This window comes from Schistocerca piceifrons, chromosome X (genome assembly GCF_021461385.2).
Source record: "Schistocerca piceifrons isolate TAMUIC-IGC-003096 chromosome X, iqSchPice1.1, whole genome shotgun sequence".
NCBI lineage: Eukaryota > Metazoa > Arthropoda > Insecta > Orthoptera > Acrididae > Schistocerca > Schistocerca piceifrons.
This window is the reverse complement of record NC_060149.1, coordinates 928905412-928917441: the sequence shown is the minus strand read 5'-3', so window position 1 is coordinate 928917441 and position 12030 is coordinate 928905412. Positions and strand designations below refer to the sequence as shown.

The 12030-nt window shown below is 40.2% G+C and overlaps 1 protein-coding gene across 3 annotated transcripts in view; it reads right to left on the bottom strand.

The window, feature by feature from the left end:
* LOC124721249 (SET and MYND domain-containing protein 4-like) overlaps positions 1-12030 on the bottom strand; it is a 139468-nt gene that overhangs the window by 79418 nt on the left and 48020 nt on the right. For 2 of the 3 annotated variants that reach the window (XM_047246114.1, XM_047246112.1), the window contains exons 5-6: positions 10845-11061; positions 10607-10766 (exon numbers count right to left, since the gene is read on the bottom strand). In XM_047246114.1, the coding sequence (XP_047102070.1) occupies positions 10607-10766; positions 10845-11061 (377 nt within the window). The remainder of the gene's footprint in view (positions 1-10606; positions 10767-10844; positions 11062-12030) is intronic. The other variant, XM_047246113.1, reaches the window with a different exon arrangement.

The window sequence follows — 12030 nt, the reverse complement described above, 5'->3', positions numbered from 1 at the left end:
GTTTTTTTAGGCATTCACAAATGTTCGATATATGCCCCTTTAGTGATTCGGCACACATCAAGCCGATAATCAAGCTCCTCCCACACTCGGCGCAGCATGTCCCCATCAATGAGTTCGAAAGCATCGTTGATGCGAGCTCGCAGTTCTGGCACGTTTCTTGGTAGAGGAGGTTTAAACACTGAATCTTTCACATAACCCCACAGAAAGAAATCGCATGGGGTTAAGTCGGGAGAGCGTGGAGGCCATGACATGAATTGCTGATCATGATCTCCACCACGACCGATCCATCGGTTTTCCAATCTCCTGTTTAAGAAATGCCGAACATCATGATGGAAGTGCGGTGGAGCACCATCCTGTTGAAAGATGAAGTCGGCGCTGTCGGTCTCCAGTTGTGGCATGAGCCAATTTTCCAGCATGTCCAGATACACGTGTCCTGTAACGTTTTTTTCGCAGAAGAAAAAGGGCCCGTAAACTTTAAACTGTGAGACTGCACAAAACATGTTAACTTTTGGTGAATTGCGAATTTGCTGCACGAATGCGTGAGGATTCTCTACCGCCCAGATTCGCACATTGTGTCTGTTCACTTCACCATTAAGAAAAAATGTTGCTTCATCACTGAAAACAAGTTTCGCACTGAACGCATCCTCTTCCATGAGCTGTTGCAACTGCGCCAAAAATTCAAAGCGTTTGACTTTGTCATCGGGTGTCAGGGCTTGTAGCAATTGTAAACGGTACGGCTTCTGCTTTAGCCTTTTCCGTAATATTTTCCAAACCATCGGCTGTGGTACGTTTAGCTCCCCGCTTGCTTTATTCGTCGACATCCGCGGGTTACGTGTGAAACTTGCCCGCACACGTTCAACCGTTTCTTCGCTCACTGCAGGCCGACCGTTGATTTCCCCTTACAGAGGCATCCAGAAGCTTTAAACTGCGCATACCATCGCCGAATAGAGTTAGCAGTTCGTGGATCTTTGTTGAACTTCGTCCAGAAGTGTCGTTGCACTGTTATGACTGACTGATGTGAGTGCATTTCAAGCACGACATACGCTTTCTCGGCTCCTGTCGCCATTTTGTCTCACTGCGCTCTCGAGCGCTCTGGCGGCAGAAACCTGAAGTGTGGCTTCAGCCGAACAAAACTTTATGAGTTTTTCTACGTATCTGTAGTGTGTCATGACCATATGTCAATGAATGGAGCTACAGTGAATTTATGAAATCGCTTCAATCATTTGTAATAGCCCTGTGTATCTTCCTTTCTTAATGTAAAATCTACAAGACGTCTCTCTTAAGAGTGGTCAGGTGCATTTTCTCCTTTGTTTTGGCAGATATTTGCAATTTCGTTTTTGTAATGTGTAGCCACTCATCTAATCTTACATGCAATACCCAGTGTCAATGGGAAGTGTCGGTTTGTTTCCCATTACAAATAAAATTATTTCTAAAGTGGAATTTTATGTACCTATTCAATGGAACATTCCCAAATTAGTCTAATACTACATTCCTTTTAACGATATCTGTTAATAGGGGTGTAAAACACAAAAAAGTACCAGTGTTCCAGCAGCAACTGAGCAGCACTGCTGCCTGGTGGCGGCAGTCACTGTGGGCCAGGGCAGTGTTGTCGCTGCTGAAGTACTGGTTATCCTTCATGTTTTACCATTCCTCTTAATGCGGACCGACAAAACATATCGTGCTGAATTAATTTGGGAACACTCTATTGAATGGGCGTTAAAAATCACATTTTGCTTGTAAAATGAAATAAACTGAGTTTCTGTCAACAACTGGTGTCACATAAAAGACATGACGATCAGTACTTGTTTTGGCTGACTTCAGCTACAAACTGCAAAAACAAAATAACAAATATGGGCTGAAACATCAGAGAAAATATGCCTGACAACTCTTAGAAGTCACATCCTTAATAATTTACCTTTCTGCTAACACTGCCTATATTGTCAAATGTATTTGCAACCAGCAAATCTGAAATATATCTGTCACACAGGGGCTGACAAACTAGTGGTTTGAGACAGTTATAAGACAATGCTTTCAGTACTGTAAGCCTCTAATTTATTTGTGTAGTAAAATAGATATTGTAGTTCAAGGGTAGCTAATTCTGAAAATTGAACTTAGAAATTAAACCGACGCTTCCCATTGACACTGGGCATTCCATGTAAGAGTAGATGAGTAGCTACACATTACAAAAACGAAATTGCAAATATGCATATGCAAATGCTCAAGACAGAATTCTGAAATGACTTATTTCAAATTCATAACTCACACTATGGCAAATTGGTTTCAAGTGCAATCAACCACTATGGTGTTAATGTAAAGTTGGCTTTCCAGTTAACCCTCGAGCGGGTGCGCCGTTTTCAATAACTTGAGCAGGCGCGTGGCACACTTTGTACATATGTGAAGAATAGACATCTCTACGTTACCAAGGTAAACATGTATGATCAAAATCACAATTAAATTTTTGTTTAATTAAACAACAATAAAATACATTTACATAACATGAGCTAGAGCACTATTTAATTAAGTAATAACGAAATAAACTTTCATTACATCACTCTGTTGCCTCAGACAGGCATTACCCCACAATAATGACTCACTCAAACCATTAAACAGTGCAGTTGCATCATCTTCCAGCCAACCACTTATTCAATTACTAATAATCTAGTAGACAAGTGCCTCATTGTGAGATTGTGCTGCTAGCTCTGGGTCGTTTTCTTGCATGAAATGTAAATTTTTTCTCAGCTAGGTGACCGTTTATTTCATATTACGGCTGCTCACTTGGACATATGACAACGTAATTTATTACTGTGTTAGCTTAAGTAATAATGAAGGAATAGGTATGAGCTCAAAATTGTGAAACAACAATGGAACAGTGCAAAACAATTTTATTTGTGGTGGGCACACTTTATACATAGGCACTTGGGGGTTAGTCTTCAAACCTCTATGTATGTCTTAGTAGTGCATCTACATAGCCACCTGACACACTATTCAAGCCAGATAAAACAGGCCATTACACATTATGACTTAAATATTATTTGCACACAGAGTCTTCAACGCACCATCCCCTCCCTCCCCCACACCTTTCAAAAAAGAAATAATCGAGAGGTGTTAAGATGGGCACCTGTGATAGTGTGATGACTAAATTACTGGTTTCCATCTCCTAAATTTGTGCATGGCATGCACCTAGCTGAAGCCCATGTTTAACAAGTGTAAGAGACTGCTGGTGTTCTCTGTGCTGACCACTGCTTAATTAAAATAAATTATAGCTGCAATAAAATGTTTTCTCCTCCTTCCAACATTAGACTATATTTTTAAACTTGTCCATTACTATAAAATAATTATGCACCATTTCTAAATGATCAACTTGTCAGCACCAGGAATATTTTTTTAAAGACAGCTCAAGTGGGGTAAATACCAAAAAATATTCCTTGAGAAAGAGTCCAGTATAATGAGCTCTTTTCAAAGTTTACTTCACTATCCACGTGCTGTATGGTTCACTACTCAATTTGTCTTTGGAGGTTTGCTCAGGTGGATTTTTGAAACACACCAATTTTCAAAGACACATCAGGTATGGTAGATCTGGGATACACACAACTCTGTACATTGTTGAGATTAATTATTAGGTGTATTAGAAACAACAACACCCTTCATGACAGAAGTTGGGTCTGTTGTGTGGGCGACTGAAAAGTTCCCAACGGAAATGCCGAATCTCATCCTCGGTATGGGCAGTGGTGTGTGGACTGTCTTGTCATGGAATAGGACTACACAGAATTACAGTTTTCTGCATCACCAACTTTGGATACACTGTCGCATGTTGGTATGAATTTTGCAGTACATGTTAGCTGTAATTGTTGACCCATTGTTGTTGTTGTGGTCTTCAGTCCTAAGACTGGTTTGCTGCAGCTCCCCACAGTACTCTAGCCTGTGCAAGCCTCTTCATCTCCAAATAACTACTGCAATCAACAACCTTTGGATGTACCTACCATATTTTTGCCACCAACAGTTCCCTCCAATACTAAGTTGGTGATCCGTTGACATCTCAGAAAGTGTCCTACCAATCGATCCCTTCTTTTAGACAAGTTATGCCAGAACTTTCTTTTCTCCCCACTTCTATTCAGCATTTCCTAATTAGTTACACAATTTACCCATCTAATCTTCGGCATTCTTCTGTAGCACCACATTTCAAAAGCTTTTATTTTCTTCTTATCCAAATTATTTATCGTCCACATTTCATTTCCATACAACGCCTTCAGAAAAGACTTCCAAACACTTAAATATATATTCAATGTTAAATTTCTCTTCTTCAGAAATGGTTTTCTTGCCATTGCTTCTTTACTTTGGCCATCGTCAGTTATTTTACTGTTCAAATACCAAAACTCATCTACTGCTTTTAGTGTCTCATTTCCTAACCCGATTCCCTCAGCATCACGTTATTTAATTCAACCGCAATCCATTATCCTTGTTTTGCTTTTGTTAATGTTCATCTTATATTCTCCTTTCAAGACTCACGTTCACTGAAATCAACCAAAAGAATATAACTTTCACCCCCGAAGATGGTAGTAGTAATTGATGGGCCTAGTGGAAAAGGGGCACATGCCACCACAGTATGTTGTGTCAGGAAATGGGAATTAAGGAAATATGATTTTGTATAGTAATGTGAACTCCTGCTGTGATACCAATAGTTGTGACAGTAACTAGATGGTGTGTTGCAGATACTGTTAAATATTAGGCCACTTTATTACCATTTAAAGTACAGAAAATGAAATCCTTGACATGTAGATACATTACATAGCATGTTATTAATAGTCAAACTCCTCATCAATGTTTTCCTGTTCCACTGTATTGTCACTACCAACACTTATCAATGACTGATAAAAACTTGTATATATTGGAGGCACAAATTGCAGTAAACTTTGAAGGTCTTTGAATTTTGCTGCCTTAATTTGATGTCCATTTGGATACTTAGGAATTAACTGGCAGTCTACAAGCTCATAAATCATCCACGACACTTCTGTTGCTCTTTCTTATAGGTTCATCCCATTTTGCTGGAGTGTACACAGCCTGTGTCTTTCTTTTCAGCTCCAAAATCCCTGTCACATGGCATGAACACGTGACCTGGGAGGAGAAATTTGTGCTCAACAAAATCAAAACATTTTTCATCTAGGAGGTACAACCACAGACCTACGATAATATAGTTTTTATTTTGTCCAACACACAAATCAGAATAAATGACAAGCCTCTGATGACGCTCTTCCTTCACCGTGTCTAAAGCCTTTAAAATGCTGCCAGCTACTTCATCGGCACCTCTAGATACAACATTCTCGGACCAGGAGTTTCAGTTCCTCCACATGAGTCCTGAACCCATTCACGTTCCATTGTAGTACGGAAGCAATGTCATCGGTGCGGTTTTAATTTACCCCTATCTTTGCACCAGGGAGGTGAAGCACTTTAAGAGCGAGGGGGAGTGGAGGGGCTGCCTGGATCCAAGGTATCTAACTCCATGATATCTTTCTTATCAGTCAGACAGGAAAGAATGACCCAAATGTTGTGAGCCTTTCCTTGCACCCTGTCCCTTCGAGGATGAGGGGGAAAGGGGGTGATGGGAGGCACTCCCATTTTCTTCTACCTTCTAAACGCTCGCTGCAGAACTGTTGTTGACCTTTCCTGGTGCGGCTGCCTGGATTGCTTTGTCCTTACTCTTTTTCCTTTGAAATGTACATGTGCAAGTACAGGTGTTTGTGGTGGATATAGGCACACTAGTCATCTTCTGCATTGAAGCGTCCGCCTTGGGAATAGGTTTCTGCATCATGGAGGAATACGAGGTGGCAAAGACGGGGTTTCGTCACCTTATATTCTTTTATGGCTTTGGCATATGGGATCTGATTGGTCACTTATCTTCTGTATTTCGCGTTCTTCAGCAAAAACAGGGCATTCTCGGCTCCAGACTGTGTGGCTCCCAGACCAGCTGATGCAGATCACCGGAGAAGGGCAGTCAGTCCCATGTCATGAGCAGCTCTTCTGCAGTTCCTGCAGATCGCTTAAGCCTCCACAACTCACCGTTGTATGGCCAAAATGCTGGCATTTATAATGCCACATAGGGTTTGGAATGTCAGGCCAAACATTAAGTCGAAGGAACCCCGCCATAAGATGTTCATGCAGTGTCGGAGAATTGAATGTGACAATGAAAGTGGAAGTCTTTTCAGTTGCTCCATTATTCCTGCGGGTTCGTTGCCCCACATCGACTATTCCCTGGGATGCCCATTCTTGCTTCAGTTCTGCTATGTCCATGTCCATTATATCTAGGCATGTGACAATGCCCTTACTGGAGTTGAGAGAGCTGTGCATCTCAACAATGATATCACAGTCACCCAGTTTCTGCAATTTCTTAAGAAGGTCTACCTGCTGTGACCTGTTAGTTTCGACCAACAATGAGCCATTACACAATCGTTCTACAGATTTTAATGTTCCAGCAAGGCCTTCCAAAGCCTTACGGATATAGAAGGAGACACTTTTTCGAATGTCCCCTTCTTCCTCTTTATCACCAGAAACACATTGTTATTCATGACTCCATGAGCCCTGTTACTGCATTCCAAAGTATTCGTATTGTCAGGAGGACTAGCCTCTTGCACTCTTTTAAATGAATTGGTGCGAATACTCCCAGGTGGTACACCCTTCCCACTGGGAGGAGAAGAAGATGATTTTGAGGGTTCCATCTTGGTCCCACGAGCAACTAGGGAAATAAGGGTCCATTCAGACAGAGCCCCGCGTGCCTGAGTAAACCTTATACAACTGATATGCGGCAGGCTCCCCAGAGGTGGCCCGCTAACAGCTGTTCCACCTCAACAACCATGCGTCCCATCATTGCGCAGCACACCTCGAGATTGAGGTATTTTTTTTACAGAGGTTTATTCCGTCCATGCGATCCGGGTGGTCAAGCCAAGATCCCCGTTCCCTGAGACACACAACATCCCACCGCTGCACGGTGCAGTGGTCACTGAAGCATGCCCAGAGCTTATGGTGACAGAGGATTGGCGGCGCTTACCAATCCCCAGCTCAGGAAACCCGGAGTCGCCAAGCCCATAGCCGGCAAGTAAATGCTGAGCCCCTGAGGGCACACTCACTGTAAAGTTGTCACAAGTGAGCCTTCACTCCAAAAAGACTATTCACAGCATCCATTACTTGAAGTTGTGAGCTCATGCCGTCAGGAATTATTACCAGGTCTGTGTTGTTCTTTGCTTTCAGCTCCCTCTAGCTGAATCGGCAGAAACCATGCAACTTTGGATTAACACTGTAGCCCACTATGAAAATTAATAGTGCTCTAGAACAGTAGCAGATCATGTTTCGTAAGTCGTGCTGTGTTTCAAGAGTTCTGTGTGCACACACTTTTTGCTAGCATTAATTTGTCTCACGGGGGTAAAGTCTAAATCACGGCCTCTGGTAGTCACGGCAGTGGGTCTCTAATGCTCACAGGTTAGCAATGCATCAGCTATGTGTAGCTCATGGGGTGATAGTTCCACCTAACCAGTGGCAAGAAAATGGTTAATGTATTTCTACATATAAGCAACAATGAAATTTATAATCTTGGTAGTCATAAATATTTGGCTGTTCCCTCCAAAAATGTTGTGATTTCCAAGGCTGTGGTTGCAGTGGGCCTGGGAACACAGCTGTTTTCTCCTAACAGATAGCGGATTTCACATTTATATAGATGTGAGAATGTGGCAATATTCCTTCGTCTCTTGCTTCCAAACATGTAATCTGCCCACAACTCTCTCATTGGCTGCATAAAACTGGCAGCTGACACAACCCCTTTAATTCCTATTGTTCCTATTTGAGAGCACTGGATCAGTGCTGCACGAAATGTGTAAGTATGCTACTAGCATCTAGATAGACTTTTACCACCTCCAGCAGAAATTTATACTATTGAGTATTGACCAATTTTAAAATTAGCCCAGTTATAACTAAAAATGTGATACGGCAAACTGCAGTTTAATCATGGTAGGTGTTCATAAAAAGCCAAGGTCCATTGTATACATTCCTACTGTTAGCAGCACAATGAAATTTGCTGCCCATTCACCAATCCCTCCCATTTCAAATTCTTCAAAATAAATCAGCATGTGACCTCAATTTACATCTGTAAATGTAAGACAACTCATATAATAATCTATTACCCAATTTAAAAACACTGACCACAGCAGTAATAGATTTATCTGTGAATATAAGATGACTGTACCTTTCAAATGACAAATTTGGGAAAAAATTCCTCATCTTTTAATCAGATAAATGCAGTAATTCTCCTGAAGACCTACATATGTATGATTAGCTGGTTAATTTTTTGGGCATTCATTGGAAAAATGATTAAATTTTGATACCACTGTGGCAACATTGTAAGAAATATGAAATAATTCTGAAAATTCAGGCAACTGTGGTTCGAGCGACGATAGTATTGGCAGTATGAGCCCTGAACAAGAATACCTTAGTAGTCCTACAAAACCATGTATCCCAATAGCTTTCACTGACAAGGGAAACACTGACTTTATGGCCACACAAAGAAGGGGGAAAAGTTTAAGCAGTGTATGAAGTCAGTTGTGCTTCATAAAATCTGAATGTGAGTTGTATAAATATAAGAAAGAATTAGACAAAGAAAGAATACACACCAAATGAATTGTATATGAGACAATGTATCAGTACCAAAAGAGATGTATGAGGCCAGACCCCCTGAGATGCAAGTGAGATGAACATTGCTGATTTACAGACTTAGTTGATCTGGTTCAGAAAGTGAGGGGGGGGGGGGGGGGTTGGGTTGGGTTGTTTGGGGAAGGAGACCAGACAGCGAGGTCATCGGTCTCATCGGATTAGGGAAGGATGGGGAAGGAAGTCGGCTGTGCCCTTTCAAAGGAACCATCCCGGCATTTGCCTGGAGCGCTTTAGGGAAATCACAGAAAACCTAAATCAGGATGGCCGGACGCGGGATTGAACCGTCGTCCTCCCGAATGCGAGTCCAATGTCTAACCACTGCGCCACCTCGCTCGGTCAGAAAGAGAGGGAAGCCATACAATTACAAAATTTACTTCAAATAAATGTGCAAAGCAGCTAGTATTAATAGGTAATACTGTAGATAAATCCACGGTTGATGTGAAGATGGAGCTTCCTGTTATCCATGCAACTGCTATGTTTAACGCTGATCACTTAGGTATTGTGAAAAAACTGAGCGCAAACTGCACGAGTGTGCGTGTATGTGTGTGGTAGAGAGAAAGAATTGGCTGTGCAATTTATGACTGTAGTGACATTAGTACACAATAATGTCAGTGACAAGTATGTGTGGATTATTACTGCCACAACTTAATAACTTTCTTCATGAACCTCAAGGGAAATTAGGGCAAAAAATTAAAAAGGGGCTCTTTATTTGCAAAAATATTTTAATTAACATATCCAAATCAGGAAAAATGAGAAAGAGCGATATGCATTCCCCCCAAGACCAACTAATGTGATTATGAAACTGTCTAACAATATAATTTCTGAGACCTCTTCGAATTATTATAAAATGATCAAGTGTATGTACTGTTTGATTTCAACAATTTCAATTCCCAATTGAAGCGATAAAAGGCATCCATAATGTGAAGTCAAAACCTAGTGTGACTTTGTTCTCTTGTAGATATGAAAAATACTGCTCACATTATTCATTTCTGTTGGAAGCATGCTGGAAACAGACGCTGTAGATTAATGTACATAAGCGAAGGCAGGGTAATGGATGTATAGATTGGCTTTCCGACTTCATCTCATGGATGTTAAACATGATTCTAAACAAATTCCTAACATTCTCCCAAATTCCAACAGGCAGCACATGCAGTGGAATGTAAACACAGAATTCTGGGTCTGTTTAACTGTGGTCTACATATCTTTCACACTGTTCAAAAAATGGTTCAAATGGCTCTGAGCGCTATGGGACTCAACTTCTGAGGTCATTAGTCCCCTAGAACTTAGAACTAGTTAAACCTAACTAACCTAAGGACATCACACACATCCAAGCCCGAGGCAGGATTTGAACCTGCAACTGTAGCGGTCTCGCAGTTCCAGACAGCGGCGCCTAGAGCTGCACGGCCACTTCGGCCGGCTTTCACACTGTTCTAATGACTTTTTTCTCAACTATGGATTTTGTACTTTATAATAAATAGAATGAAAATAGACAAATATACTACAATTCATTGATCAATTCTCCAAACAGCCAAGAGATGTGTCAGGACATGGTATGCAAAATTGATGATGGCAAAAACTTCACACATTTAAAAATTATTACTGGTAACTGAAAGTTTTATTAGTGTAATTGTCATTTTCAAAACACACTAGTTAGCTCCTTTTTCTCTTAAGGCATGTAGACAAATAGAGTAAGAGTTGAAATATTTCTTGCCATCAGCTAAATTACAACTTTTTTATCCTCAACAATCTACAAAAATGTCTTACTCAAAATGACAGCTGTCTTCAAACTAACAAAGAAAGTGACATGAAAAATGAAAACAGAACAGCAAGCCATGAAGGCTAGTGAATTCTACTCCACAAAGTAGTAAAACTTTCAGTATTCATGTTTCAAACCCCAAATGTACTTTCAACTAACCAGAGCACTCAAAATAGTCTGTCATTTTTAAACATCGCAGAAGCAGCACAGCCATACTGGTACGAAGTAACAGGTCTACTACTCCTCTCTGCTGTGAATGTGTAACTAAATTGTAGACAGCCTTGTAATCAGAGCTGCAATATTGCTCACCTTCCTGACCCTGAAACACAAAACATACATACTTACATTGTAATGCAAGACTTTTGTTTCATACATAAACATTAAAAACAAAAAATACCTTTGTTAAGCTGTCTTTCAAACCCAAGAAATATTGCAGTCCTTTCTGTGATATTATTCGTAAAGCCATCAGGCACGTAACAGATGCACCTGAATCCCACAGTATTTGCAATATTCCACACTCCATTTTATGATGAGATTCTAGAGCCCTGTCTCTGCAAAAATTACTACAAAAAGCAATGGCACTACAATTTGGGCAGGGCACAGGATATGAAAACCTGAAAAAAGAACAAGAGCACAAAGAATCAAAATTATTTTAAACTGTAAATGTCAACTGCAGACAGACTTACACAATGGGGTCTACAACTATAGCATTCATCAAAGAAAAATTTAATAGGTGCTTCATTAACAAATTTGTGGAGAACTTTTAATCTTATTCACTCAGCTGTAATACATTTAATTTACACAAGAAGCCCAGTTAATAGCACAAAGTCTACTGCAAATACACAAAGACTGTCTGTATTACAGCACAGAAATTTTGTATAGATCTTCCAAACATGAACATTTAAAGATTATTTTTATGTTATATCATTTTATACAATTACCAAGCAATGCTAATATTACAAGTATCACTGAACAACAGTGAAAGCATATGCAGAAGTTGGCATGTTTTCTTCCTTCTTTGATGGTCTACATATAGATTAGTAATGAAATAAACAAGCCTCTTGTTTCAGTAATATTGTAATACAAATTAGAACAATGCACACAGTTTTTGCAATGATTCATGCTGCAACATGGCAAAATGCAAAACACACAAGTTGAATGTTAATGGACACTCGAGTCCTACAACCTGGTACAGACAGTGTAGTTTGCAACTAGAGTACAGGGAAACAGCAGCACAGTCATAAATAATAGTTTTATGTATTGTTCTCTTGTTGAAGAGTATCATGTGAATACAACTGTAGGGGTCTGTGGTAGAAAGTACTAATCCTCAGTTTAGTAAAGACTGGTCTGATCACACTATCTATTGTGCTTTTGAGTACACCATGTTGGTAACAAGTTGTTCCATTTGTACCACTAGATAAAGCTGTCTACTAGATATTGTTTTGTCTAAATGTATTTATGTTCTTGTCTTTGAATTTAATAAAACTTAAAGCATTCAATGACACAGAATGACTCTCTCATGGGTTTGCACTTCCTTCCACCAACCCCTCCAATTAGTAATGGCCTGCCAGATAATGAAGCAC